We start from the raw sequence: 27,693 nt of genomic DNA, 5'->3' as shown, positions 1-27,693 counted from the left end.
TTTCTGTCCCCACTACCCGGTAGTGCACTTTGGCATAAGCCTTCCCAGGCCCTGCTTCCCTCTTCGATAGCATCTCTTTACCTCAGGGGGTGTCCAGAGAGTTCTGAGTTGGGGGGGGGGTCGACTGAGTGTTTGGGGAACTGTGATCCCTCCCAGACACCCAGAGTGCCTTAGCTCTTTCCGGTTCATCATTGGGCAGCATAGCTGGTGCACTAATGCCAATGTCCCACACTGCCTATGCAGCCTGTGCTATCTGCTTCTCAATGGTAGCACAATGGCCTCCTGTGTGTGCTCCTGCCATTTGCACATGGCCAGAAAAGAAGGCAAACTAGGACATGTGCATGGCATTGGGCAACTTCAAACCAGCCCCCATCTCCCTGGGTTCTTTAAGCGAACATGGACTGAACAGCCCGTCTAATATAGGATGCCTTCAAATGGAAAGCAGACCTTTGTAAAGCAGAACACATGGCCACCCTGTGATCCTGGGACATGTCTTCCTGGAGAGGTCAGAAAGTGGAGACTCCTGGGCCACAGCTGCTGTTCACATGAGTGCATTTTTGCTAACCAAAAAGCAAAAAAGGTCTGGAGGGTTGGTATTTGTAGCAGCATGTTCTGGCACTAGGGCTTATTTTAGGAACAGGAATTTGGTCCTTCAGCCGCCAGCCCCCTCATCCTTTTGCAATATCCATCCAGGAAAGCTAGTTTTTGTGAGAGACCAGGCTGAGAAGTACTGCTCTGATGAGGAATGGTGGGAGCCTCCCCCTCCCCCTGCTCCTGACCAGGATCCTGAAGCTGCCCAGGAGCAGTGGAACAGTATAGATTTAGAACATTGGTTTGCAGAGGCACATAGTTCTGAAGACAAAAGTTGGGACGAAGTGGGGGGTGAACAGCTAGGAGAAGAAGAACTGGGAGAGAGGGAGTCAACCGACTCGGCAGCCCAGAAAGCAAAGTGGTTGCAAGATCGGGTTGCAAGGCGCAGAAGTGACTAGGGGGGAAGTGGGTGGAATCCTTAATTGGGAACACCACCATTCCGAAAATGGTTGCTTTGTTCTTTTGCTGTGATCATTAAAGGCCAAAGGTGGGAAGCCTGACAGTCTTTGACCAGAGTCTTACAGTCTTGGTTGAAGGCCAAATGTCAGTGCTGGTTTTTGTAACCTGGACTTATCCTTTCAACTGCCTGAGAGCCATGCTAGAAATATTTGTCTGCTACCTGTGTTTGCTGAGCCACAGTTTGGCCATCCACACCCTAAGGCAGTCTTCATCAAGGTGTTCTCCAGATGTTTTGGACTACATCTGCCTTCCTCCTTGACTGTTGACCATGCTGACTGGGACTGATGGGAGATAATTGTGTGGGATCACGCAAGACTAATTTATATGTGCTGACACAGAAGGTAAAACAAAAACAAAAAACAGTGTCTAGTTGGAAATAATTATTTAAGTTCAGTATAAGTTTGGAATAATGTATAATCATATATAAAGACCTGAGGCAAAGGATTGTTTTTGAAAAATAAAATGAAAGGCCGTGGAAATCTCTTAATTTGATCCTGCTTAATTTGATACACTGTTAAATAACAGAGCTGGAAGTCCAGAATTTTTTTTAAGTAACAGCTGACAAACCGCCAGGTATGTGGCATGTTCCAACAAAATCTTCACCAGGAACTAGATTTAAAGGGAGTCTCAGTTAGCAGTCTGTCTGTATAAATTGTCCATGTGTTGTTGACTTGTGATTAAAATGATTCCACTCCTACTGGGCACAAGTGGGACCTGTACTGATTGCAGAGCCATGAGTGCCCGGGGCAATGGATGCAAAATCATCATCATTCCCTTTGCTTCTCTCTGCCAACAATTCTGCATTGGCTTTGGGTGTCTGCTCCCAGAGAACAGTTACCTGTGGCAAACACAAGCTTTAACCCTTGCACTTCAGCTGATGAGTGGGAGTTAAATGCTGTTCCGTTTGGCTGTGTGCACCTGTTTCCTGCAGGCAATTGGTGTGCACAGCCAAGGAAAGCCTGTAAAACACACTTCCCAAAGCTTGGGGGGGGGGAGCAGGAGAAGGAATGGTGCTTTGGCAGTCTTCTGATTGGTGCCTCCCAAAGTGCTGAGCACAGACGTAGCAATGTCCCTTGTGCCCGCTGGGTTGAAATAGAAATTAGCCGGTCTCCCGAGGGTTGCGCAGAGCTTCCTGAAGCCTGGAGAGCGAGAGGGGTCGGTGCGCACCGACCCCTCTCGCTCTCCAGGCTTCAGCGAAAGCCTGCATTTGCCCCATAGGACGCACACACATTTCCCCTTCATTTTTGGAGGGGAAAAAGTGCGTCCTATAGGGCGAAAAATATGGTACTTATGTATATACTTTAATCAAGCAGTATATGAAACAGTTTCTGAAATAAACAGTTAATGAATAAAGCAGTTAATGAAACAGTTTCTGAAATAAATAAAATGAATAGGGCTGTTTAAGCCAAGGCAAACCCGCTAAGTAAGATTAATTTATTATGTGCCCCAGGTGACTGTAATTAAAATGTGCAAATGAGAGATGAATCACTTCATCTACACATGGCAGACATACTGCTTTGCTTGGAGCAATTTGCTGTGAATATCTATAGAGATTCTCACCAAATCTCCATTAGCCGGAGCCGCTTAGCACCAACCTCCACATTGCACCAACCTCCACATTGCAAATGCTTTGAATATGTTGTAATTGCAGAAGCACCACTTCTGCAAGGTGGGCTGGTGTCTATTGCTGCCATGTTCCAGATGGACAGTTCTCTGTGTGTAAGCAGGATTGCAGAAGCAGGGGGAGAAGTCAAAACAGGTGCAATGTGGGGCAGCTGAGTGGCAGAGAGAAGTAGTTTCAAAAATAGGGTCAGGATGTTGAAGACAGTGCTGGGGGGGGGAGGGGGAGAGGAAGCCGCACAAGTGCAGTGAGAACTGGTCCTTAGGGAAGTTAATTATGACAGTGTTGTGGACTCACCAATCTTCCAACTTGAACGATACATTTTTATTATAATAGCTACAGCATTATTTTTCTCATGCATGTAGTTAAATTGTACTTAATAAGGAAAAGTAATCTCCAATACACCTCCTTAGTACCTGCAAATGTTACTGTTCAGTAGCAGTTTTCCTCAGCTTTGCTGGTGAAAATGCTGAGTGCTGAAATCCTGGTATGTTTTTGAGACTTGGATTAACGTGAGACTTGGATGTGACATGCTTTAAAGAGTGAAGGACACAATTTCATCTGAACGTAACAAAGTGGAAATGTGGGCTTCAAGTTCACTGTAGTTCTTTGCACTCTGAGGTCCAAACTGCAGGTTATGTATAATTCCTTGTAATTTTTCCTTGAAGATCTCCTTTTCCTTTCTTTTTTGAATGAAAAGCAGATTCTCCAGGCTGCAACCTGGAGTGGAGGAAGCGTTATATGTGGCTAGTTGCTGTTCACTAGCAAAGATGCTGGATATACTGAACAGAGAGGCAGGTACCTGTGGTATCAATATAGAGCACACATAAACAGCATGTGCTCCAGACTCTAAGCTTTCATTAAAAATCAAAAACAAAGTAGGTCTCTGGTCTTCCTAAAATAAAAGTTATGAAGCAAAATGTCCACATACCCCATTCAGCAATTTCCATGGGATGAGCCAGCCTGACCGCTCCCTGTTTCAGTGTTTTTAGCTGTGGCGCTTTTGGCTTTAGATTGCTTGCTTTGTTATTTCAAGTATTTATAGCCCTCTCTTCACCTCAAGACCCCAGGGTGGGGCAAAGAAGTATATTAAAACCACAATGAATGCAGTTTAAAAAGCAACAACACCAGAGTAAAGCAAGACCTATATTAAATCAGCACCAGTAAAATCAGATGACATCAACAGACAAAGAGCATAATCAAATATGGTGCCACTTAGCCCTCCCCAAAGGCCTGGGCAAAGAGGTGTGTCTTCACCTGTCAAAGAGCAATAAAGTGGGGAGCATGGACCGCCTCAGATGGGGAGGTCATTCCAGAAGCACTTTGGCTGACAGGATTCATCTGAAATCCCAGCTAAGTTACCGAGGAAGGTAGAAGCTGAAATCTTTAACTGATCGCCTCTGTTTTGTTATTCGCATATTTATCAAGTCCAGCCTTGTTCTTTTTGTTTGACTGTATCTTACTAAACAGACATGGGGCTCATCCCCACTTTCCTTTGCCCCACTCTTCAAGTACAAATCCATGCTGTAAAGCTCCATATCTGAGCACTCGTCTTTGTTGCCCTGGAGCTTTCCTTGCAACAGCTGAAGCACAACTGGGTTTTTCATGGATTGCTCTTTGCTCTGGTTCCGCTATAAAGACCAGGGTTTCATGGGGGAAGCAGAGGGAGAGAGAGAGAGAGCACTTCCAGCAGGCCTGCAAAGCATGGAAGAAAGCCCTTGACAACAAATAATGGCATGGCTACCCTCAAAGCATCCTGGGAATTGTAGTTTGGTGTGGACGCTGAAAGTTACCTGTCAAGAGATCCCTTTCTGCCTTGCAGAACCATTTCTTTAGTCTTTTCTTTTTAAAATAAATTTTATTTCTTTATTTATGACTACATTTATATCCCAATTTTTCCCCAAGGAGCTCAAGGTGGTGCACATGCTTCTCCCCTCTCCATTTCATCCTCACAACAACCCTGTGAGGTAGGTTAGGCTGAAAGACAGTGACGGGCCCAAAGTCACCCGGTGGGCTTCTTCTAGATCAAAGTCTAGCCATGACTCCACATTGGCTCCTCGTATAACATGAACCATCAGGACAAAAAACACACCTGAAGAAAACCCATATTGTCAGAGTTGCTTGAAGATCCTAGCTCACAGAGGATCACGCTAGCCAGCGATCATTAAGTAAAAGTCTTTATTGAATTACAGTTTCCATTCTCACGCTGCTGCGCGCAACTCTACGTCTAGTAGCTAGATCGGCGAAGCTCCGTCTGAGTCTCCGCCCCGTGTGCACCAACTTAATATCCTAGCCTTGCTCCACCTTTTCCGCCTGACTGTCCTCCTCTGGGTCCCTCTACCCCCCGGGGTTTCTTCCTTCCGGGATTCTTCTGACGCTGACCCGGACCCTCCTGCCTCCTTGCGCCGGGCTTTAGGACCTGGCTCCCTTTCGGGGCTGCTTACTGCGCCGCCTTCCTCTGCATTTGAACTTGGCGCGCGCGCCCAACCTTCCACTTTCCTCTTAACCGTTTCTTCGCTCCCCGATGGAGGTGTGGCCACTCCTGACTCATGCCCTCCCTCCTGTGGTGAGCTGCCAGCGCTTCCCCCCTGGCTCCCTTCCTCTTCCCTGCTCCCTGGCGGTGACGCTGGTCCCGATTTCCAGCTGCTCCCCCCTGAGTCCCCTCTGGCTCTATCTTCCTGGGGTGCCCCCCTAGACTCCCCCCTTGCCCTGGCCACTGGTGCTCCTTTCTGTGAATCCTCTGATTCACTGGAAAGACTAGGAGATCTCGGGTCGTCGTCATCACTCATCTTTTCTTCTGCCTCCTCCCCTTCGCTCTCTGTTTCCTCCCTTGCCCGTGCCTCTGCTCCTAAACCCCTGACATCCATCCCCACCTCGAAGCCCCCCATTCCCCCCTCCCCTCCTTCCGGTGCTGGAGCTGGGGGCTGCTGTTGCAAAGGGACGAACGTCGGATATCGGTCGCTTCCCGTGGCGGGCCTCCATCTGAAGTCTCGCGGGTCTTCCTCCCTGCTCTCGTCGACAACGGTCACCTCCGCTTCCATCTCTGTGCCGCCGTGCTCGAAACCAGGGTCGTCCCCGAAAACGTCAATGTCCGTCTCTCCCTCACTTCCTCCTGGCGGCGTTGCTCGTCCTGGGCCTTCCAGCCACCTTCTGCGGAACTGCTCCTCTGGTCTATCGTCCCACCAATACGAGGGTTCTGATGCAGATCCCGAGGGTGACCCCTCCGGGGAACGGACGTCTTGTGTCGGGTCCTCGTCCGAGTCGAACCCCCGGAAAGTGCTGGCCGAAAGCGTGGGCGTGAAAAGCCAGTCGTCGAAAAAGTCTGCTGGCATAGGTCTATGGGGGAAGAGGGCATGAAACTCGTCTTTGAGGAGAGGTTCGTCCAAGGCGTAGCCCGGCACCCAGCTGTTCGCACTGGCCGGGGTGCCCTCCTTGGCGAGAAAGTATTCTACCCCCTCTTCCCCCCATCTGGAGTCCAAAATCTCCGTGACTTCGTTGATGCGCTCCTTCTGTGCCACTCCTGCGTGCCCTGTTCTGTCTCTGACCGGACTCGGCGCCGTTCCGGGTTCCTGGAACCTGTGCGGTGCCTTGTAGGGAGTGAGCACCGATCTGTGGAATACCGGATGCATTCTGGAACCCTCCGGAAGTGCCAGTCTGAAAGCTACCGGGTTGACCTGCTCTTCGACTTGGTAGGGCCCCAGTTGTTTATGCCCTAGTTTCTTCTTGGCCAACGACCTGGCCGGCACTGCGTGGGCTGCTAACCAGACCCAGTCTCCCACGTGGAGCTCTTCGCCAACCCTTCTGTGCTTGTCCGCTTGTACCTTGTATGCGTGCTTGGCCAGCTCCAGGTGGCGCCTCAGCTGATTGTGGACTTCCTGCAGCTCCGACGCGAACGCATCTGCTGTCTGCGGCTCCCCCTCCCCCATTCTTTCCAGTCCCGGGAAGGTTCTGGGGTGCCTCCCGTTGTTGGCGAAGAACGGCGTGACCCCCGTGGACACGTGCTTCGTGTTGTTGTAGGCGAACTCGGCAAGCGGCAGGTAATCCACCCACGTCGCAGGCTGTTGATTTGCATAACATCTCAGGTACTGCTGCATGATGGCATTGACCCGCTCCGCTTGCCCGTTGGTCTGCGGGTGTCTCGCCGACGCCAGGTTGATCTTGACGTTCAGGAAGCCCATCAGCTTCTGCCAGAAATTCGAGATGAACTGCCGCCCCCGGTCGGACAGAATAGACCGTGGCAGACCGTGAACCTTGAACACGTGGTCTATGAACAGTTTGGCGGTTTGCTCCGCCGTGGCCACCTTAGCACACGGAATGAAATGCGCCATCTTGGAAAACAGGTCCACCACCACCAGCACTGCCGTCTTGCCCCTCGAGCTGGGCAGATCCGTGACAAAGTCCAGGGCCACCCTTTCCCAAGGTTCGACCGGAGTTTGCAGCGGTTCCAACAGTCCGGCCGGCGGTTTGTGCACTGGTTTGGCCCTCTGGCAGGTGTCACACCTCGCCACGTAGTCTGCGACCTCCCCTCTCATTCCAGGCCACCAGAAATCCCTGGCTACTAATTCCACCGTCTTCTCCTTGCCAAAGTGCCCGGCCGTGGGCGCGTCGTGCAGCTGCTGCAGCACCTTGGCGCGAAGGTCGTCTCCCGGCACGTAGATGGCCCCTTTATGGATGAGCAATCCATCTCGTAGCTGGAAACCGTCGGCCGCAGCCGTGCCCCTTTGCACCTCTGCCATCTTTGCTTGCGCGAAGGAGTCATCCTGCAACGCCCGTCGCACCGCCTCCAGGTCCACGGTGGCCGCGGCGCACGCCCATACTGTTGGTGCGAAGATGTGCATGGCGGCCGCTGGCGTTGCGTCCTCCAGATACTGTGGCTTACGGGAGAGGGCGTCCGCCATGATGTTAGTGTCCCCCGGGACATACTCTATGCGGAAGTCGAAGTTCGCAAAAAACTCAGCCCAACGTATCTGCCTCTGGTTTAGGAACTGTGCCGTGCGCCAGTGCTCCAGATTCTTGTGGTCCGTGCAAACCTGCACCGTGTGCTTGGCGCCGATCAGGAAGTGCCTCCACGCTTTGAACGCTGCATGAATGGCCAGCAACTCCCTGTCCCAGATGGTGTAGTTCTGCTCGGACTTGCTGAGCTTCCTGGAGTAAAACGCTGCCGGTCGCCACACCCCCTGCTGGTCCTTTTGCAGCAGGACCGCCCCCACGGCTCTGTCCGAGGCGTCTGTCTCCACCCTCATCGGCCTGCTGGGGTTGACGTGAAGCAGCTGCTCTTCCGACGCGAAGAGACGCTTGAGTGCCTGAAAGGACTGCTCCGCCTCCTCTGTCCAAACGAACTTCTTTTTCTTGGAGCTAAGCGTGTCTGTGATGGCCGCTGTCTGCATAGCGAAGCCCTTGATAAACTTGCGATAGAAGTTCGCAAAGCCGACAAACCTCTGGACCTCCTTCCGGTTGCGTGGACTCTTCCAATCCAATACCGCGCGAACCTTGGCGCTGTCCATGGCGAGCCCCTTGTCAGACAACTTGTAGCCCAGAAAATCCACCTCCGTCACGTCAAATTGGCACTTCTCCAGCTTGGCGTAGAGCCTATGTTGCTTTAGTCTGGTCAGCACTTCCCTGACGTGTCTGTCATGCTCCTGCTGCGATTCCGAAAAGATCAGGATGTCATCTAGGAAACAGACGCACGTCTTGTAGAGCAGTCCCGCCAACACGTGATGCATGAAAGCTTGAAAAACGTGGGAGCCATTTTGCAATCCAAAGGGCATAACTCTGTATTCGTAGGTACCCAGTGGCGTGAACATGGCCGTCTTCCACTCATCTCCCTCCCGCATACGAATGAGGTTGTACGCCCCTCGCAGGTCTAACTTGGTGAACACTTTTCCCTTCCGCACCTTCGCCAGGAGGTCGTCGATTCGGGGCATGGGGAAGTCCGACGGCTTGGTCCCATTGTTTAAAATGCGATAGTCCACGACCAGTCTTTTTTGGGGCGTGTCTCGCTTTTTAACAAAGAATACTGGACTGCCCCCCGCTGCCTTGGACTCTCGGATGAAACCGCGCTCCAAATTATGATCTATGAACTGTTTGAGTTCCTGCAGCTCGTCCTCTGACATGGAATACAGTTTCCCCTTAGGCAGCGCCACCCCCGGCAGCAGGTCAATCTTGCAGTCATATGGTCTGTGAGGGGGCAGCCTGTCCGCCTCCTTCTCGCAGAAAACTTCCAAAAATTCTGCGTACTTGTGGGGAATCGCTTGCAGCGTGCCTAGCAGCAGCTGTGACTCCTCTTCCTCTCCTTCCTGCCGGGGCACGATGCAGTGTTCAGCACAAAAGGAAGAGCCGAAGATCAGCTGCCTCTGGTACCAAGCCAGCGTTGGGCTGTGCTTGTCCAGCCAACTCATTCCCAATACAATGGGCGTATCCGATAGTTGAGTGACATTGAAGCTGATGATTTCTTTGTGATTTCCAAGTCGCATCGCCATGGGCGGCGTCTGCTTCACCACTTGCCCCCCTAGCAACTCCCTGCCATCCACCGTGACAACCTGCAGGGGCAGTGTGGCCGGCAGCAACTGTATAGCGTGCTTGTCGACAAAGTCCTGCCCTATAAAGTCCGCGTTGCTGCCCGAGTCAACTGTGATGGGCACGTCAATGGTGATTCCATTGGGCAGCTGGAGAGATGCGGTGAGCCTCACCACTGGTTTGGGCGGGAGGGGGTTCACGGGCTGTAAAACCTCTGGGGACTGCGTCACTAACACGTCTGGCTGGGCCCCAGCGCCTCTTCCTCCAGCCAGACTGCGTCGTTTCCCTGCTGTGGTTCTCCTTGCTGCGTTGCTGCAGTCACCATTGCCGAGGCTGCAGTAAGCTTGTGGAGCCTCTGGGGACACTCTTTTGCCATATGCCCTGGCTCCTCACAGACGTAACACTTCCTGTTCCCTCTAGGAGGCTTCGCTTTCACTGCTGCCGGTGCTAGGGCTCTGGTTGCTGACTGAGCCCTTGCACCTCCAACCTCCATAGGTTCGGCTCCTCCTCCTGGCGGAGGCGTGGATTGCGCCCGCGCTGCTTCTCTGGGAAGGAAGGAGGGGCCCCTGGCTGGTTCGCGCCCTCCACGCCCTTCGTCCCTGCTCCACGGACGTTCTTCCAGCCTCACCCCCACTGCCAGTGCCCTCTGAACGACCTCCTGGGTGGTTCGGGGTCTCTCCCCCCTCGCGATCTCATCTTTAATCGAGTTGTGCAGCCCCTCCCAAAAGAGGTCTCTTACAGGAGCCGAATCTCTGTCCCATTCCAGGGCACTGACCAAGGCGAAAAAGCGGGCATGATACTGCCTGACGCTGGCCCTCCCTTGTCTCAGCCCATGCACCTCCTTCCGTGCAAGATCCACGTCAATACTTGATAAAAAACACCCATCCATCGCTTTAATAAAGGCATCTGCATTCTGGAGCGCCGGATCCTTATCTCTCCATAAATTGCGTAGCCATGCTTTAGCATCCCCATGCAAATGGGACATGATGAATCCCACTCTCTCTTGCTCATCTCTAAAGTCTTTATGCAGCAGTTGCAGTGCGCACAGTACGTCGGCTCTAAAGTTGGGATACTGTTGCAGGTTCCCATCGAAGTGAGAGACCAGCCCGCCTGTCCGTCTCGCCAACCCAATTCCCTCCTGCCGGGGTGTCTGCTTTGTCAGCACGTCTAACCTGACCTGGAGATCCCTGCAGGCGGCAGCTGCCTCCTCCTCTCTCTTCCTGGATGCGAGAGCCTCGGCATTCAGTTGTGCCACTGCTTTTCTGAGTTCCTCTATCTGCTGCTCAGCCGTCATGTCGTCTGCCGTTCGTGAGCTCGCTAGTAGGCACCTGTTTCTCTCCCCTCCTCGAGGCTGTAGATGCCCACAATCGGGAGACGGAGCTTACTGTCAGAGTTGCTTGAAGATCCTAGCTCACAGAGGATCACGCTAGCCAGCGATCATTAAGTAAAAGTCTTTATTGAATTACAGTTTCCATTCTCACGCTGCTGCGCGCAACTCTACGTCTAGTAGCTAGATCGGCGAAGCTCCGTCTGAGTCTCCGCCCCGTGTGCACCAACTTAATATCCTAGCCTTGCTCCACCTTTTCCGCCTGACTGTCCTCCTCTGGGTCCCTCTACCCCCCGGGGTTTCTTCCTTCCGGGATTCTTCTGACGCTGACCCGGACCCTCCTGCCTCCTTGCGCCGGGCTTTAGGACCTGGCTCCCTTTCGGGGCTGCTTACTGCGCCGCCTTCCTCTGCATTTGAACTTGGCGCGCGCGCCCAACCTTCCACTTTCCTCTTAACCGTTTCTTCGCTCCCCGATGGAGGTGTGGCCACTCCTGACTCATGCCCTCCCTCCTGTGGTGAGCTGCCAGCGCTTCCCCCCTGGCTCCCTTCCTCTTCCCTGCTCCCTGGCGGTGACGCTGGTCCCGATTTCCAGCTGCTCCCCCCTGAGTCCCCTCTGGCTCTATCTTCCTGGGGTGCCCCCCTAGACTCCCCCCTTGCCCTGGCCACTGGTGCTCCTTTCTGTGAATCCTCTGATTCACTGGAAAGACTAGGAGATCTCGGGTCGTCGTCATCACTCATCTTTTCTTCTGCCTCCTCCCCTTCGCTCTCTGTTTCCTCCCTTGCCCGTGCCTCTGCTCCTAAACCCCTGACACATATGAAAACCTAAGGGGTTTGGTCCCCCTGAGGGGACCAAAACCCAATATTAGTGGAATAGCAGAAAAAGAAAAGAAGAAGCTTGAAAGGTGCAAGGAGGAGGCAAAGAGCCAAATAAGTTCTGTAATTCTTCCAAATGAAATCGTACTTAGGTGTAATGAGACAACCCATAGCATGAGTGTTCATATTGAGTAAAAAAAACAAAGGGCACAATTTGGCTGCAAAATCTTGTAGTGCAGCAGATCCCTGGGTGACCTTAATTTCATGTGTTAGCTTCTCCAAGGAAAAGAACCCCGGCACTTGATCCCAGAAAACAGAAACAGAACGTATCTGAGTAAGTGCCCTTGGAGTCATTTCTGATGGTTTCCTGTGGAGAACGAATGACTGTTAAACCTGTTTCAGCCTGTGGCATCCATGTGCTGATCTTAAAGCTATCAAATTTGTGCCCAACAGCTGTCTTAAGGTTCAATTAGTCCTTTTGCCGCTGTTACTCAGGGACCTGTGGATAAGCTATCTGGTTTCATTGACTTTATCAATTTGACAGTGTTTTAATCCATTAACATTTCCCTGTATCTTTCTAGGTTTTCAGCCATTATCTCAGCTGTCTGCTTACGAAATTATTGTCCCCAAGAGGATAACAAGAAAACACCGTGATGTGCTGACATCCAGGCTAGCAGAGGTATTTCAGAGCAGGATTTCATCATCAGCATGTTGCTTTCTGCTTTTTGTACACATCATCCAGAAGCAGCTGTGAAATAATTAAGCATGGATGTGCTTCCTGAATGGTACAGCTGCCTAGGGTTCAGGGCAGCCTAGGACTAAACTCTCTCTCTCTCTGTGTGTGTGTGTGTGTGTGTGTGTGTGTGTGTGTGAGAGAGAGAGAGAGAGAGAGAGAGAGCGCTGCATATTTGTTACAGAAGCTTGTTGTGAGCAGCACCTATTGTCTAATGTTTATGAAGTCAACAGTACACAGGGCTGAGACATTTGGCTGAATGAGGTGAAGAGCACATGGTGCTCCCTCTCCCTACATCATGGTGCATAACTGATCAAGTTATTTTGGCAACTGAGGCAGAAAAACTTACAAGGGCCTCCTCAGCCGCCACTGTAAAAATGCAACAACTTTTGAAAAAATAACCTAAAAATGTGGCTCCCCATACCTGACATACAAAGCCAGTTGATGGTTTTGCAACTATTTCATTAAATAAAGAGAAAATGCACCCAAAGCTGAGCATTCAGAGAGAAAAACATAAACAGGGTGCTACTATGTCTTGCAGAGCAATTTCAATCAGGCTTTTGTTGGTCTAGCTTAGTGGGTTTTAGTGGGAAAGTGCATTTTCTCTGCTGATATTATTATCCTTTTAATTTGTGGTTGTTACACTATGATTTTTATATTGCTGACAGTGTTGTTATTTTTCATGTTATGATTTTCATGGATGTAAACTGCTTTGTGTAATGTGTATGTATGGAAAGGGTGGGTGATGCACCTCCACCATACACACAAGGGTGTATTTGCTAGGCGGGGGGCGGACAGGACTGGGAATCTCTGGATTGTTCGGAACATGTTGATAATTAATTGAGGATTCCCAGAGAGGTTGCTTGATTATCCCTTCTTCTTTTGAGGATGAACTATCTTTTGAAGTTGATGTTGAAGGAACAAAGTATACACTTGAGCTAGAAAAAAACAAGTAAGTGACTCCTTTCCAGCTGCACTGGGCTGTTTTCCTTCCTCCTGGTTATTCTGAGTTTAAATTGGTCTGTTTGGCTCTTTTCCCTGGTTCTGAAAGTGACCTGAACAGGGCTTAGTCTACAGCATGGGTAGGCAAACTAAGGCCCAGGGGCCGGATGTGGTCCAATTGCCTTCTCAATCTGGGTGGTCCGGGAATCAGCGTGTTTTTACATGAGTAGAATGTGTCATTTTATTTAAAATGCATCTCTGGGTTATTTGTGGGGCATAGGAATTCGTTCATTTCCCCCCCCAAAAAAATATAGTCCGGCCCCCCACAAGGTCTGAGGTTTCAACCCCCTGTTGAGGTTTCGACCCCCTGTTGAAAAAGGTTGCTGACCCCTGGTCTACAGGTCACTTGAGAGCCCTCCAAAGGAAACAACTGGTTGATTTGATTTCTCTGCCTGCCCCCTCGGCTTCCATACTAAACACCAGCAAAGCACTTTTGGCTTGGCCATCATGGTGACATGCTGGCTTATTTCTGGTAAAGAAAGCAACTTTCCTTAAAGGTTATTAATCTGTACATGTGGTTTGCAATAGGCCATTTGTTGTAATGTATATTATAAAAAAGGGGGGGGGGGACAGCTACATCAAATGTGTGTGATCCCTCTCCATTCATAGTGAAATGCACTGATATTTCTCCAGCTGCTGCTTTTTGTTTAAAAAAAATCTTTATGATTTCATTTAGAATATACCATAAATGCAAGGATAGAATTATAAAAGCAACAGTTCTCCCCCCCCTTCTGATTCCATGCTCTCACAGCCTTCTGTTTGCAAATCTTTACTTTTTCCTCATTCTTCTTCCAGGTCCAGTTCTGTGAAAGCACTTCTTTTTTCAAAAGTTTTAAAAAGCCTCATTTATTATTTTTATAATGTTTTGTTTATTTTCTGAAAGAGGGTTGTTTGGTAGTGATAAAAAGAAAAGAGGGGAGTTTATAACTAATCCTGGTTTTAATGAGGTATCATTACTGTTCGTTCTTGATTAAGCATGAGGTCTAAGAACATTCTTAATTTTCAAGTTTTTAATTTTGCTTAAGTTAAATGCTGTACTTTTTTGCTTATTTTTCAAAACTGTCTTGGGAGGGTTTGAAAAACAAGACTCTGAAGGCAGGGAGAGGGTTCAGGTGGTTTAGCAGACTGGCTTTTGAACCTGGCTTTCCTCGCTCCCTTCCAACTTTGCAACTCAACATTGCTGGTTCCGCATTTTTTCCTTAATCTTTAAAACAATTGTTGCCTAATGCGTTTCTTCCCATAATTCCCTCTCCAATTCCTCCAGAGCCCTTGTGCCCAAAGACTTCACAGTTTATACTTACAATGCTGACGGCTCGCTGCGTTCTGAGATTCTGGATCTCAAGGTATGTTTTCCTTTCAAATACATTTCTTGGGAGTCTGCCTCTCCCTCCTGCTGGGATGGCATCTGGAGGAGTAAAGTAGCAAAGATTTTCAAGGCACAAGTGGGAGCCAAGGGCAAATGAGTTCAATTGCCTGAGATGTAGGAATAGGGCTGAGGGCTGCTGTGTCTGCAAGAGTGGTATTGGGGGTTGGATGTTTGAACACCCTCCCTGAATATAGAAAAATACCACTGCAAGGTAAAGGCAAGTCTTCTCCTTGGCCCGCTCACTACCTGCTGTGTTTCTGAGGACTGGCTGCACCCTGTCCTTAACCTGGCATTTAATTTTTTTAAAGCCCTGGCTTGAATGTGGATGGCATCATTCACATGCTCATAGGCCCCAGTGCTACTTGTGAGACATTTCCTAGCACCCTGCTTGTATTTCCAAAGGTCTTGGAGATCATGCTTACTTCCTAACAGCTCCAAAACTCTGTCAGCTTCCAGGTGTTGTGTGGCATTCTCCCCTCCCCGCCAAGCGAGTTCCTTCCAGATGTGTGTCTCTAAACTCTGGCTGCCTGGTGATGTTGTGGTTATTGAGATGGAAGTCAGTTTCTGTTATGTAATTGGATGGTAGAGCATCTATCCCAGCATCTCCAGTAGGACTGGGAAAGGTTCCTGCCCCAAATCTTAGAGAACCTCTGCCAGTCAGTGTGGACACTACTGAGGTAAAATGACTGGGGGCTTCCTATGTCTCTACCATGTTGACTTTGCTGGCTAATTAGTTGTTGTAAGCAAATAGTCCCTTTGTGGGAGTTCCCCCCTTCCTTTCTTTGTTTTGCATGTTTGCATAGCACAGAAGAAGAGCCTTGCTGGTTCAGACCATGAGTCCCTCCGGCCCAGCTCACTGCTTTCCACAGTGGCTACTCAGAGGCCTCCCAGAAGCCCACAAATGGGGAGGAAAGGTCATCACCTGTCACATGGTTGCTGACTAGCAACCTGTCCCCGGAGCTGAGGGAGGGGGAAGAACGGGAGCCGTTAGAAAAGACAGGAGAGGGAGAGGAGGACAAGCAAGCAGAAGGAACTCAAGCAGCGAGGAGACCATCAACACCACTCGACCAGTTCAGAGACAGAGGGAGAGTCAATGCCCATTCCTTCAGCACAGGACAGAAGGGGGTTAAAATGTAGGGAACAAATAAGGCGCTTGGGGCTTCCCAAGCTGCTCTGCTGGAGGAGGAGCCGGAAGCTCCCACTTCCTGGATCTGCTACCGAGGATTCGGATTCATGAAGCTATGTCCTGTACCTTGTAAATATGTGTGTAAATAAAGACTGTAAATATATCTATGAGTGAGCAGAGGTATTTCTTGCGAAAGGCTTCCAGACCCATCACACAACCTGGTGTTCAGTGATATACTGCTGCTGAACTTGGAGGTTCTATTTAGCTACAATTGTCGAACAGACACTGATAGGTTTCTCTTTCTGCATCGGGGAGGGGGGAACCTGTGACCCTCCAGATGTTTTGGGGCTCCCCTTGGTGTTCCGAGCACACGCAGCCCAAGAAGGACAGACAGCTTGCAGTCTAATTCTTTATTGGCAAAGTGCACCCTTAGGATAACTCCTAAGGAATGTTGTGGAGGGTGGTGGTGAAAAAGAAAACTAATCCTCCTGTGAGACTGGGAATATCCCCTCACTCTCCCAGTTTAGGATATTCCACCATTCTTCAGCAGAGTTGCTTTTCTTTCAGCAAAGTAAAGGCTCAAACAAAGCTTTAATAATAAAGAAAACTGTAACACAATGACATCCTGTCTGAAAGAGACTAAAAGCACATCCTAGGGCCAGAAGGACACTTGGTCTCTTGGACTGAATTGAACTTGACACCCAAAGGGAGGGGCCAGTTCTGGAGCACAACACAGAAGCCCCACCCACCAGATGACAGACATTCTACAGTACTAATCCAGTTGGGCCCCAATGTTTTTCTTACAAAGGTGCACAGTGCTTCCGGCGGCTAAGCAGTTGGCATCCCCTCCACTGGCTTCTGCTCCCAACTGGACTGCTGAAGCAGCAGGGTGACCATGCCTCCACCCAAACTTATGTACCCTTGCTGGATGGTGCGCATGCGTGCGCAAGCAATCTGCGAGATTTGGCCTTAAGTCCCAATGCGCTCCTTCTCTTGTGGAAGAGCAGAGTAGCAGAAGCTTGGTGGAACGGATGTGTTGGTTTTCAGTAAATCACGCAGAGTCAAAACACATTAGCAAAGGGAATTTTTTTATTAAGGATTAGGCTTAGTTACAGCAAAAAAACCCTCAAGAATAAACTCAGAAGATGCGAAGAGAAGAAAACAAAAGTAGGAATAACCAGGCAGTTCCCTGAACTACTGCTATATCGCTTCTGGCTCAGTGTCCTTGAGATAACATATCAAGAAAATACAGGGGAACTCATAACATGTCCTACTGTTTCAGCAGAAATGAACAGTTACAGACACACTGGAATAGACCAGTACTTTCCAGTTCTGAACAGTTTCTCCCTTCAAAAAACTTCAGCCATGGCATTCTCCTGCATGGAAGTTGCTGCCATTCCTGTCTCTTCCAGCCACTCATGGTCCTGGGGGGCAGTGGAGGAGAGGACATTTGCCTTGAATATGAAGCAGCAGCAGCCCCCACCCCCAGGAATGGGCCCTCCTGATTAACAGCTGTTAAGCAGGAGGATCGGATCCTACCTGATGTGTTAAGTGGGAGAGTCCTAGCTTTCCTAGCTGTATAACAAAATAGGATTTGAATCCCTTTAAAAAAAGATAGCCCCATCCGTGAATTATTTTGGAGGTGGTTCTGGTGTGGGTGTCTGGTCCCTGGGACAACACAGGGTAAATTGCCCTGATCCAGGTGGCAGGTCGAGGGAGTAGGTGTCTGTGCAGAGTCTCAATTTGTAGAACTCCTAAGCTCCCTTCCTTCGGAGTAGATCCCAAGGCTGCTTCCACACATCAAACAAGCCATTATCAACAATGAAACAGTAGCATTTCATAATAATCGTAGGACCTTGGACAGTTCCACTAAATTCATTTTTTTATTATAAGATATTTATTGAGATTTTTTAACATATTACAGTAAAAATGGAAAAAGAAAAAGAAAAATACAAAATAAAAACAGTTAAAAACACATTAATTTTCCGTTTCTTATTTTCCTTAAGCTTATTTCCCCGGACCTCCTCATACCTCCCTTTTTTGTATTCCACTTAGATTTATTGGTTCAGCAAATCCTTGCCATTAAGCTTTTACCCATTTATAAGCCTTTTTTCATATTCCCTTAAAGCATTACAGCTAGAAACCACTTAATTTCTATCCAACATCATTCTAACATTCATTAATTTTACAATATTTCTGTAGATAATCTTTAAACTTCTTCCAGTCTTCTTCCACCGACTCTTCTTCCTGGTCCCGGATTCTGCCAGTCATTTCTGCCAATTCCATATAGTCTATCACCTTCATCTGCCATTCTTCCAAAGTGGGTAGATCTTGTGTCTTCCAATACTTTGCAATGAGAATTCTTGCTGCTGTTGTAGCATACATAAAGAAAGTTCTATCCTTCTTTGGCACCAATTGGCCGACTATGCCCAGGAGAAAGGCCTCTGGTTTCTTCAAGAAGGTATACTTAAATACCTTTTTCAATTCATTATATATCATTTCCCAGAAAGCCTTAATCCTTGGGCACGTCCACCAGAGGTGAAAGAATGTACCTTCAGTTTCTTTACATTTCCAACATTTATTGTCGGGCAAATGATAGATTTTTGCAAGCTTGACTGGGGTCATGTACCACCTGTATATCATTTTCATAATATTCTCTCTTAGGGCATTACATGCCGTAAACTTCATACCTGTGGTCCATAACTGCTCCCAGTCAGCAAACATAATATTATGTCCAACATCTTGTGCCCATTTAATCATAGCAGATTTCACCGTTTCATCCTGAGTATTCCATTTCAACAGCAAGTTATACATTCTTGACAAGTTCTTAGTTTTGGGTTCTAACAGTTCTATTTCTAATTTTGACTTTTCCACCTGGAAGCCAATTTTCTTATTCATATATTACATTTCCATGAATCATAGAATCATAGAATCATAGAGTTGGAAGAGACCACAAGGGCCATCGAGTCCAACCCCCTGCCAAGCAGGAAACACCATCAGAGCACTCCTGACATATGGTTGTCAAGCCTCTGCTTAAAGACCTCCAAAGAAGGAGACTCCACCACACTCCTTGGCAGCAAATTCCACTGTCAAACAGCTCTTACTGTCAGGAAGTTCTTCCTAATGTTTAGGTGGAATCTTCTTTCTTGTAGTTTGGATCCATTGCTCCGTGTCCGCTTCTCTGGAGCAGCAGAAAACAACATTTCTCCCTCCTCTATGTGACATCATTTTATATATTTGAACATGGCTATCATATCACCCCTTAACCTCCTCTTTTCCAGGCTAAACATGCCCAGCTCCCTTAGCCGTTCCTCATAAGGCATCGTTTCCAGGCCTTTGACCATTTTGGTTGCCCTCCTCTGGACACGTTCCAGTTTGTCAGTGTCCTTCTTGAATTGTGGTGCCCAGAACTGGACACAGTACTCTAGGTGAGGTCTGACCAGAGCAGAATACAGTGGCACTATTACTTCCCTTGATCTAGATGCTATACTCCTATTGATGCAGCCCAGAATTGCATTGGCTTTTTTAGCTGCTGTGTCACACTGTTGGCTCATGTCAAGTTTGTGGTCAACCAAGACTCCTAGATCCTTTACACATGTACTGCTCTCAAGCCAGGTGTCACCCATCTTGTATTTGTGCCTCTCATTTTTTTTGCCCAAGTGCAATACTTTACATTTCTCCCTGTTAAAATTCATCTTGTTTGTTTTGGCCCAGTTTTCTAATCTGTCAAGGTCGTTTTGAAGTGTGATCCTGTCCTCTGGGGTGTTAGCCACCCCTCCCAGTTTGGTGTCATCTGCAAATTTGATCAGGATGCCCTTGAGTCCATCATCCAAGTCGTTGATAAAGATGTTGAATAAGACCGGGCCCAAGACAGAACCCTGTGGCACCCCACTAGTCACTCTTCTCCAGGATGAGGAGGACCCATTGATGAGCACCCTTTGGGTTCGGTCAGTCAGCCAGTTACAAATCCACTGAGTGGTAGCGTAGTCAAGACCGCATTTTACCAGCTTCTTTACAAGAATATCATGGGGCACCTTGTCAAATGCCTTGCTGAAATCAATGTAGGCTACATCCACTGCATTGCCTTCATCTACCAGGCTTGTAATTCTGTCAAAAAAAGTTGTATGCCTCCATTATCTGATGGTAATGAAGCCAATCTCTCACTTTGTTTTTCTCACTTTGTTTTTTAATTTTTCAAAGCTCTGCAATTTCAATTTGTCTCCTTCTTGTTCCAAAATTTCCCAATAAGTCGGCCATTTGGCCTCCATATTGAGCCTTTTCTGAGCTTTTGCTTCCATTGGTGACAGCCACCTTGGAGTTTTATTTTCCAATAAATCCTTATATCGTATCCAGACATTAAACAATGCTTTCCTGACGATATGATTTTTGAATGCTTTATGTGCCTTAACCTTATCATACCATAAATATGCATGCCATCCAAATACGTTGTTAAAACCTTCTAAATCCAAAATGTCTGTATTTTCAAGAAGTAGCCATTCTTTCAACCAGCAGAAAGCTGCTGATTCATAGTAAAGTTTAAGGTCTGGCAGGGCAAATCCACCCCTTTCCTTTGCATCAGTTAGTATCTTAAATTTTATTCTGGGCTTCTTGCCCTGCCAGACAAATCTAGAAATATCTCTCTGCCACTTCTTAAAACAGTCCATCTTGTCCACAATTTGCAATGTCTGAAACAAAAACAGCATTCTCGGCAATACATTCATTTTTATCACAGCAATGCGACCCAACAGTGAAAGCTTCAAATTTGACCAGATTTCTAAATCTTTTTTCACTTCCGTCCAACATTTTTCATAATTATCTTTAAATAGGTTCCCATTTTTGGCTGTCATATTAATCCCCAGATATTTCACTTTCTTTACCACAGTCAATCCTGTCTCATTCTGAAACCTATCTCTTTCCATCGGTGTTAAATTTTTCTCTAAAACCTTGGTTTTTAACTTATTCAATTTAAAACCTGCCACTTGACCAAATTCTTGAATTAATTCTAAAACCCTTTTAGTACTAGATTCTGGCTCCTGTAACGTCAATACTAAGACATCTGCAAATGCTCTCAGTTTGTACTGTTTGGCTCCGACCTGTATACCTTTAACCAACTGGTCCCTTCTAATAATGTTTAGCAGAACCTCCAGGACCGATATAAAAAGCAGTGGGGAGATTGGGCACCCCTGTCGTGTCCCTTTTTCTATCTTAAATTCTTTCGTCACCACATTATTTACAATTAATTTAGCCTTTTGTTCAGAATATATTGCACCTATACCATTTTCAAAACTCTGGCCTACCCCCATCCCTTCATAAAACTCCAAGAGAAGTTGTCAAAAGCTTTCTCCATGTCCACAGATATCAAGACTGCTTTAGTGTTTATATTCACTTCTAATTTTTCCAAAATATCAATTATATTCCTCAAATTATCAGACAAGTGTCTTCCCGGGAGAAAGCCCGCTTGGTCTTTATGGATCTCTTCCATCAATACTTTTTTCAATCTCTTGGCCAAAATATCAGCAAAAATTTTGTAATCCACGTTAAGTAACGATATACGGCGGTAGTTCTTCAGCTGAGTCTTTTCAGTCTCTGTTTTTGGTATGAGTGTAATATACGCCTCTTTCCACGACTCTGGTGCCCTTTTCCCTTCCAATATTTCATTGCAGACTTCCTTCAAAGGTTGCAATAACCACTCTTTCAAAGATCTATAGTATCTAGAAGTCAGCCCATCCGGTCCTGGAGATTTGCCCAATTGCATGTTTTGAATGGCACCTTCTACTTCCTGTTCAGATATTTTGTAATTCAGCATTAATTTACTTTCTTGGGAGATTTTTTGTAATCCATTTGTCTTCAAAAATTGGTCTATGTCCGATTCTTTCTGTGGCCCTTGTGTGTATAATTGTTTAAAGTACCTCTGGAAACAGTTTCTAATCTCAATTGGGTTGTGTATACTCTTTCCTTCCACTTCTAAGTTTGTAATAGTATTCAATTTTTGTCTTTTTTTCATTTGCCAGGCCAGCAGTTCCCCACATTTGTTGGCTGATTCAAATGTTTTTTGTCTCATTTGTTTAATTTTCTATTCTATTTCCTGATTCATCATTTCCATATATTGTACTTGATATAATTTTATTTCTCTCAAAATCTCCTGAGACTTTGGTTTTGCTCTCAATTTCTTCTCACTTTCTTTTATTTTCTCCAAAATTTTATCTTTCTTCTCATTTTGACTTCTCTTCTTTATTGCATTCTGTTGTATCAGGAACCCTCTCATAACAGCTTTGCTTGTGTCCCAGATTACTCTTTTTTCTACATTGGTGTTCATATTTATTTCAAAATAGTCTCTCAAAGTTTTTTGGGCCTTTTTATACACTTCTTCATCTCTGAATAAGGTGTCATTCATCCTCCATCTGAAGGATCCAGTTGATATTTGTTTCATCTCCATCCTTACAGCATTATGGTCGGAGCAGGTTTTTGGGCAGATTTCTACTTTCTTAATCTTTGGTGCCATTCCTCTAGTTATCCATATTTGGTTGATTCTAGTCCATGTCATCTTGGCTTCAGAAAAGAAGGTTCCCTCTCTTCCCAAGGGGTTCTTTACTCTCCAGATGTCCACTAAGTCCATATTGTCTGTCATCTCAAAAAATGTTTTCGGTAATCATCCTTGGTAACTACCTGTCTTTGTGCCTTGCCCATATTTGTAGATACTACTCCATTCATGTCCCCCATCAAGATCAAATTATAGTCCAAATAGTCCAATAAAGTCTCATGCAACTTTTTATAGAATTCAGATTTCCCCTCGTTCGGTGCATAAATTCCTACAATCAAAAATTTCTCACCTTGAATTTCAATTGCCAAAAATCTTCCTTGGTCGTCTTTAAAGATGAATTTCGGTAATAGTCTCTCCTTTACATAAATCACAACTCCTCTTTTTTTAACCTTGTCAGATGAGATAAACTCCTGTCCCAATCTTTTATTAATCAGTAGCTTCCTGTGTGCCCTTGTTATATGTGTTTCTTGTAAACAAATCAAGTCCAATTGTTCCTTTTTTAATAAATTAAACACACTTTTTCTCTTTCGAGGAGAGTTCAAACCATTACAATTCCAACTTAATAGTTGCAGAGCCATGATGGGGCTACTTCACTTTACCTCCAACTGCTCCGAGTATCTGTTCTTGTTCTGTAGATGGTGTCTCTTTCTCTGGGCCGTGCAATCCAAAAGACAAATTTGCTATGTCTAGTATGCCTTTTGGCTCTTCTCCAGATTCCACTTCTTTCTGTAGATCTTCCTCGTGATCTTTCAAGAACCGGTCTTTTTCATCAACTGATTTAATTTTTATCTTTCTTCCTTTGTATTTAAAGGACAGGCCTTGAGGAAATTCCCACCTGAAAAGAATTCTATTTCTTTTCAACAGGGCCACTAGATCTCCGTAGTTGAACCTTAAGTCTAATAGATATTTTGGAATATCCTTAAATATCACCACGCTTGAGTCATCAATTTCCAAAGTCTTTTGATAGTGCAGATTCAGATTTTATCTCTCTCTTCTTTTGTTCGAAAAGTAATCAAACAGTCCCTCACCTTGTTCTTGCTTTGTCTTCTTCCAAGTCTAAATGCATTCACTATATTAAATTCTTCCTTCCCCAAATCCTGTTGCCAAAAGTCTATGAATTCCTGTGTAAGAAAATCAGCCAGATTATCTTTCTCCCGTTCTGGTACAGCCCTGATTCTTAAATTTCTTTGTCTTTCAATTCAATCATAGACAATGTCATATCATGGTCCTCCAATTTCTTATATACTGGTGGAATCTTTTCTTGAGTAGCAGTTGCAATGTCTTTTGCTTCCTCAGCTATCTTTCGAGTCGAAGCAGATTCCTGTAATAATTTTTCAATAGACTCTGTATTGGTATTCACCTTCTGTCCCAAAATATTAATACTTGTTGTATTCAAATCAATTTTACTTGATGCTTCCACTACTTGTTTATTTGTCTCAGCTATCTGTTTATTTGTCTCAGCTACCTGTTTAGCTAGACTTTCCAAAGATTCATTAATTTTTCCAAGAGCCTGTGCCAGAACGTCTTCGGACGACATAACTTTTGGTTTAACCTGTGGGAGTACGGCCCCTGATGTTCCAGATGTTGAACCCCTTCGCTGCTGTGCAGTATCTATCCGGTATTGTCTGCCAGACCTAGTGGTTTTTTCCTGCGACAGCTCTATCTTCCCTTTCCCATCTGCCATAACAGTCTCATAAAAATTCAAGGTCGCTCCCACAGTTAGAAGTTTGTTTTGAAGTGGAATTTTCCTCTAAGCCAGTTGTTATTGTAACAATGTCTAGCTTCCTCTAGGGGGACACAATATCAGCCAGAACTTGCAACTTTTAAGGACAAAAATGGTCTTTATAAGTCCCCCAATTCACTTAAAGACAACAGTTTCAATGCACTTAAACAGTTACTTTCAAGCCAGGAGAAGTCCAGAAACGCTGTATCTCTTTTACAAAATTAGCTGTCAAAAATAGGCTTTCCACTGTGCGGCTTTCCTTATCTAGGGGCAGTCCGTTCCCAGGTTTTAGACAGTGGATTTTAGCTTCCTTTTCCCTTCTTTTTTGCAGGTAAATTCAACTCAATCTTTCCCCTCTCCTCTCCTGCAATCTGGAGGGGAGACCACTTTCCAGATGTTGAAGTTTAGCTCTTTTTTCAAGTGACTTTCTATGTTTCCGCTTTACAGTCTCTTTGCTTTGATCTGTTTACCATAAAAGAAGGGAGACTTCCTGGTTGTGCCTTCCCGCTCAGTACCGAATTAGCTGTTTTTTCCTTTTAAATCCAGTTTTGATCCTACTCACGGGTAGTTGTTTTCAGAGTCCAATTGTCCCAGGAAAAAGGCAGTGCTCTCCGATAACAGCAACGCGGCTTCGCTCCACGGAAGAAGCAATTGACTCACAGCACCGCGCCACTTCCCCACTCCGCTCCGGAGCCCGCTGCCGGGCTCCTTTTGCCGATTGGGGGGGGGCGCAAATGGTGCCCGCCGAGTCCCACGGTCACAGGCTTCACCCGCCTGTGATTTTTGAAGGGTCCCCGCTGCGCCGTAGTGGTACAGACCCGATTTCCGTAGAGCCAGTTCCCTCCAAGTCAGAGGGAAGCAGCCATTACCGATGGCGCCACCCCGGAAGTCCGACAGTTCCACTAAATTCACCAAATGTCTTAGTAAATAGATGTGTCTTAACTTGGTTCTGGAAACTCAGAAATGTAGCTGACATCTGTGTGTACCTGAGCGTGGAGATAATTTCATAGTTGGGGTGTCACTACAGAGAATCTGCTATCACATGTCTTCACACTTAGCTGTACCCTAACATTGCTTCCAGAGGGCATGTTTGCTGAGCATTCTTCTCAATGTGTCTGCACAGCGTTTGCAGAGAAGTTCTACAATGCCATTCTGATTTGCTTGTGGACAAGTTATATGAGCCATTATTATCTTACATTTTCTAGGGAATTTCCCTGGTGCTTTCCTTAACTGAAAAAAGGTGTGCGTGTGTGCGTGCATGTGTAGAAGCAGGCTTGTTGCTCAAGAGACCAAATCCATTTTAAAAGGGTGACCTGAATCAACAGGTATGCAAAAGAGTCCAACCCACAAAATAGCAACACCTCATTTTCTTGATTCATGAGAGCGTTGTGGTATCAACACTGTGAGCAACAAGGAACGCTGCATGCAATCATTCCTTAATCCCACCCCCTTGTTTTCTACCCATTCAGGATCACTGCCACTATCAGGGATATGTAAAAGGAGTAGCGGATTCCTTGGTCGCTGTCAGCACTTGCTCTGGACTCAGGTAAGTGATACGTTCTTGTGCTTTCTTTGGGGGAGGGGGCAGAATAGTGGCTGCCCCTCCCTCAAAGCAACCTGCCTTTCTGTGTACTGATGGTGGCCGCTGAAACCAGGGGTACAGATCCTCAGGCCTGGGAGTCAAATACAGTCATTTTCATGACTCCTCCCTCTTTTTGTCTCTGGACACTTCTCACCACCACCACTGGTACGCAATACCCAGAGAGTGGCCTGTGAGGGAATGCAGCCCCTGGGCTGGGAAACGCTCCCCCCCTCCCAATGTGAGCCACAGCAACTTCTCCTTTTTGCCCTTTGCTCCTGGGGCTTCTAGACATTCTGGCTGAGATGCTGGAGACATTTTCTCCATCAACCCTGCCGCACTGTGTCTTGTCCTTCTTAGCCAAGGTCAGGCTGCCTTAATTGATTAATTAATTGTATTTCATAGAACGATCAATTGTAGAGTTGAAAGGGATCTCATGGGACATCTAGTCCAACCCCCTGCAGTGTAGGAGTCTCAGCTAAAGCATCCATGGTAGGTGGCTATCCAACCTCTCCTTGAAAAACTCCAAGGAAGGAGAGCCCACAACTTCCCAAGAGAGTGAAACAGAAAGTTCTTCCTGGTGTTTACATGGAATCTCGTTTTTTGTAACTTGAATCCTCCAGAGCAGGCGAGCAGCTGGCCTTTCTACTGAGGCTCTTGAGGAGGCGGAAGTGGTTCTCCCTGCCTCCCCTCCCATCTGATGCTCACGCCAGCGCTGTTAAGTTGGTTAGGCTTAGAAATGGCAATTGGTTTAGAATCAGTTGGAGAGTTTCGTGGCTAAGTGGGCACTTGGACCTTGGCCTCCCGTTATCCAGCCTGACAGTACAGTGTTTTATTGATAATTTCATTATGTACCGTATTTTTCGCCCTATAAGACGCACCTTTTCCCCTCCAAAAATGAAGGGGAAATGTGGGTGCGTCTTATGGGGCGAATGCAGGCTTTCGCTGAAGCCTGGAGAGCGAGAGCGGTAGGTGCGCACCGACCCCTCTCGCTCTCCAGGCTTCGCGGACCTCTCGGCAAGCAGCGGGAACGCTCCCGCTGCTTGGGGAGAGTTGCAGGCATCCTGAAGCCTGCGCGCGCTGATCTCAGCGCGTGCAGGCTTCGCGGATCTCTCCTCAAGCAGCGGGAACGCTCCCGCTGCTTGGGGAGAGTTGCAGGCATCCCGAAGCCTGCGCGCGCTGATCTCAGCGCGTGCAGGCTTCGCGGATCTCTCCTCAAGCAGCGGGAACGTTCCCGCTGCTTGGGGAGAGTTGCAGGCATCCCGAAGCCTGCGCGCGCTGATCTCAGCGCGTGCAGGCTTCGCGGATCTCTCCTCAAGCAGCGGGAACGCTCCCGCTGCTTGGGGAGAGTTGCAGGCATCCCGAAGCCTGCGCGCGCTGATCTCAGCGCGTGCAGGCTTCGCGGATCTCTCCTCAAGCAGCGGGAACGCTCCCGCTGCTTGGGGAGAGTTGCAGGCATCCCGAAGCCTGCGCGCGCTGATCTCAGCGCGTGCAGGCTTCGCGGATCTCTCCTCAAGCAGCGGGAACGCTCCCGCTGCTTGGGGAGAGTTGCAGGCATCCCGAAGCCTGCGCGCACTGATCTCAGCGCGTGCAGGCTTCGCGGATCTCTCCTCAAGCAGCGGGAACGCTCCCGCTGCTTGGGGAGAGTTGCAGGCATCCCGAAGCCTGCGCGCGCTGATCTCAGCGCGTGCAGGCTTCGCGGATCTCTCCTCAAGCAGCGGGAACGCTCCCGCTGCTTGGGGAGAGTTGCAGGCATCCCGAAGCCTGCGCGCGCTGATCTCAGCGCGTGCAGGCTTCGCGGATCTCTCCTCAAGCAGCGGGAGCCACCGCTGGGCTCCCACGGCTTGCAGAGAGCTGCCTGTTTGGGGGCTGGGGTCGGGGGAAGCTCGGGCTGCCCCAGCCCCACGCCTGGGGGGAAATAATTTTTCCCCCTTTATTTCCCCCCAAAAAACCTAGGTGCGTCTTATGGGACGGTGCGTCCTATAGGGCGAAAAATACGGTACATCACTTGGGGATAAATAAAATAAAATAAAATACATACCCAATAGCTGAAGAGCATATAGAACAGCTAGCTGCTCAGTGAGAGGGAATTCTCCCTGGCATGCTAGATTTTCATATGTGGGTAGGCTTGGTTGGTGCATGTGTGTGACCCAGCATTCAACAGGCACACTCCATAAGAAACGAAGATGGCAGGATCAGGCCATGAATTTATCCCATCCTCTTTTAAAACCATCCCAGTTGGTGGCCACCCCTGCCTCTTGTGGGCGTGGATTCCATAGTAGAACTCTGGCTGCAG

At 47.5% G+C, this 27,693-nt stretch overlaps 1 protein-coding gene across 3 annotated transcripts in view; it reads left to right on the top strand.

Annotated features, from left to right (window-relative positions):
• The window catches only part of ADAM9 (ADAM metallopeptidase domain 9), a 94,669-nt gene that overhangs the window by 8,764 nt on the left and 58,212 nt on the right, over window positions 1-27,693 (top strand). For all 3 annotated transcript variants that reach the window (XR_014520211.1, XM_083480428.1, XM_083480429.1), the window contains exons 2-5: window positions 11,909-12,006; window positions 12,948-13,012; window positions 14,327-14,405; window positions 25,288-25,364. Coding sequence is in view for 2 of the 3 variants with exons in the window: in XM_083480428.1 (XP_083336554.1) it covers window positions 11,909-12,006; window positions 12,948-13,012; window positions 14,327-14,405; window positions 25,288-25,364 (319 nt within the window). In the remaining variant the exon portion in view is untranslated. The remainder of the gene's footprint in view (window positions 1-11,908; window positions 12,007-12,947; window positions 13,013-14,326; window positions 14,406-25,287; window positions 25,365-27,693) is intronic.

The sequence above is a fragment of the Podarcis liolepis genome (genome assembly GCF_965112155.1).
Source record: "Podarcis liolepis genome assembly, chromosome: 16".
In the NCBI taxonomy this organism is placed as follows: Eukaryota; Metazoa; Chordata; class Lepidosauria; order Squamata; family Lacertidae; genus Podarcis; species Podarcis liolepis.
The sequence above is the reverse complement of the archived record's forward strand: the minus strand, read 5'-3'. Positions and strand labels throughout refer to the sequence as shown.